The sequence below is a fragment of the Mauremys reevesii genome, linkage group 1 (genome assembly GCF_016161935.1).
Source record: "Mauremys reevesii isolate NIE-2019 linkage group 1, ASM1616193v1, whole genome shotgun sequence".
Classification (NCBI taxonomy): Eukaryota; Metazoa; Chordata; order Testudines; family Geoemydidae; genus Mauremys; species Mauremys reevesii.
This window is the reverse complement of record NC_052623.1, coordinates 189,079,554-189,081,334: the sequence shown is the minus strand read 5'-3', so window position 1 is coordinate 189,081,334 and position 1,781 is coordinate 189,079,554. Positions and strand designations below refer to the sequence as shown.

Below are 1,781 nucleotides of genomic sequence, written 5' to 3'. Positions count from 1 at the left end.
AAGTTTAACCTTAATTCTGAATGTTGTGGGTTTATAATGGCTGCTTTGGGGATAAATACACATCTCTCTAATATACCTTACCCTAAATGTACTGATATGTGCTGTCAACTATAACTCCTTCTTCTTGTAGTTTTCTCTTTTGTCTGGGAAATAAGAAGCATGCCATTACTAACCATGGCAACCACACTTCCCTTCCCCTCGCTCTCCTATTGTCTGTCTTAATTTGTTATATTTTGCCCATGCTTAGACTGCAAGCTCTAGGGTACTGGGACCATGTCTCTTATACATTTTATACGCTCTACTTAATGTATTAATAAAATAACAATAGCTCACTGGGGCCAGATCCCCAGTTGATGTAAATTTATGTAGCTTCATCGAGTTCAATGGAGCAAATGCCAATTTGCACCAGCAGATGCTCTGGCCCCCTACCTGGAAGGTTCTTTAGAAAGAAAAAGTGGTGTTTATTGACTATTCTCATTGTCTGCACACTGACTATTTTCCCACATCCTTTTCCTTGACAGATTTTAAAAAAATCCTCTGTGTAAATGGGAAATCAAACACACATAATGGAATTCATTTTCCTGGGCTTTTCAAACCATCCCAACCTTCAGATTTTATTCTTCCTGGTGTTCTTGGTCATCTACACAGTAACCCTCCTGGGGAACACGCTGATCTTAACCCTGACCAGGGCTGATCCAACCCTTCACACACCCATGTATTTTTTTCTTAGTAATCTGTCCTTCTTAGATATCTGCTACACGTCCGCCACAGTGCCAGTCATGCTGGTCAACTTCTTCAGGCACAGGAAAACCATCTCGTATGCTGGGTGCATGGCCCAACTATTTTTCCTCATTACCTGCGCTGGCACAGAGTGTGTCTTGTTGGCCGTCATGGCTTATGACCGATATGTGGCTGTCTGCAAGCCCTTGAGCTACCCAAGCATTATGAGCAACAGGCTTTGTGTGCAGTTGGCGGGGTTTTCATGGCTGTGTGGCTTGGTGAATTCCCTGATGCACACTCTCCTTACATCAGCCATAGTCATATGCAAGTCCAATGAACTCAGCCACTTCTTTTGTGATGTCCCGTTGCTGCTGAAGCTCTCTTGCTCAGACACCTCTGTCAATGAAGCTGCGCTTCATTTGGCTAGTGCCTTGATTGGACTGAGCCCTTGTCTGTTCACCATGGTCTCCTATGGCCATATCATCAGCGCCATCCTGAAGATCCAGTCGATCAAGGGCCGATTCAAAACTTTCTCCACCTGCACCTCCCATCTGATTGTGGTCATCATCTTCTACAGCACCTCCAACTTCAATTATAATCGGCCCAGCTCAGGCTACTCTCTGGACATAGACACCTTGGTTTCGTCGTTATATTGCATTGTGACCCCCATGTTAAACCCGGTTATCTATAGTCTAAGGAATAAAGAGGTGAAGGATGCATTGAAAAAAATGGGCAGAAAATATTTCGCTGCAGTGGCCAGGCCCAGAGGAAGGGAGGGGGAACGTCAATGACATGAGCTTTGCTTTAGCACAGAAGAAAGGGATCCCCCATGTAAAACAAGTAGCAGGGCATCTTAATCCGGGTTTGCTCAACTCCGTGAAACTCAAGGGTTTGGTGACTCTCCAACCACTTTGTGGAGGCTGGTTCAACAATCAGACAGATTTGAGTTTACTACTAATTCTTATTACCCCTGGAGTCCTGGACTGAGATCAGAGCCCCAGGGTGTTTGCACAGTGGATAGTACAGAGTGAGAGACAGTCTCCGTCTGAAAGAGTTTACAA

At 44.8% G+C, this 1,781-nt stretch overlaps 1 protein-coding gene across 1 annotated transcript; it reads left to right on the top strand.

Annotated features, from left to right (window-relative positions):
• Positions 1-545: 545 nt before the first annotated feature.
• LOC120407976 (olfactory receptor 2G3-like) lies at positions 546-1,511 on the top strand (the record flags this gene model as incomplete). Its single annotated transcript, XM_039544427.1, has 1 exon — positions 546-1,511. A coding segment is annotated over one exon (966 nt), but the record flags the coding sequence as incomplete, so codon positions are not given.
• Between the last annotated feature and the right edge of the window lie 270 nt (positions 1,512-1,781).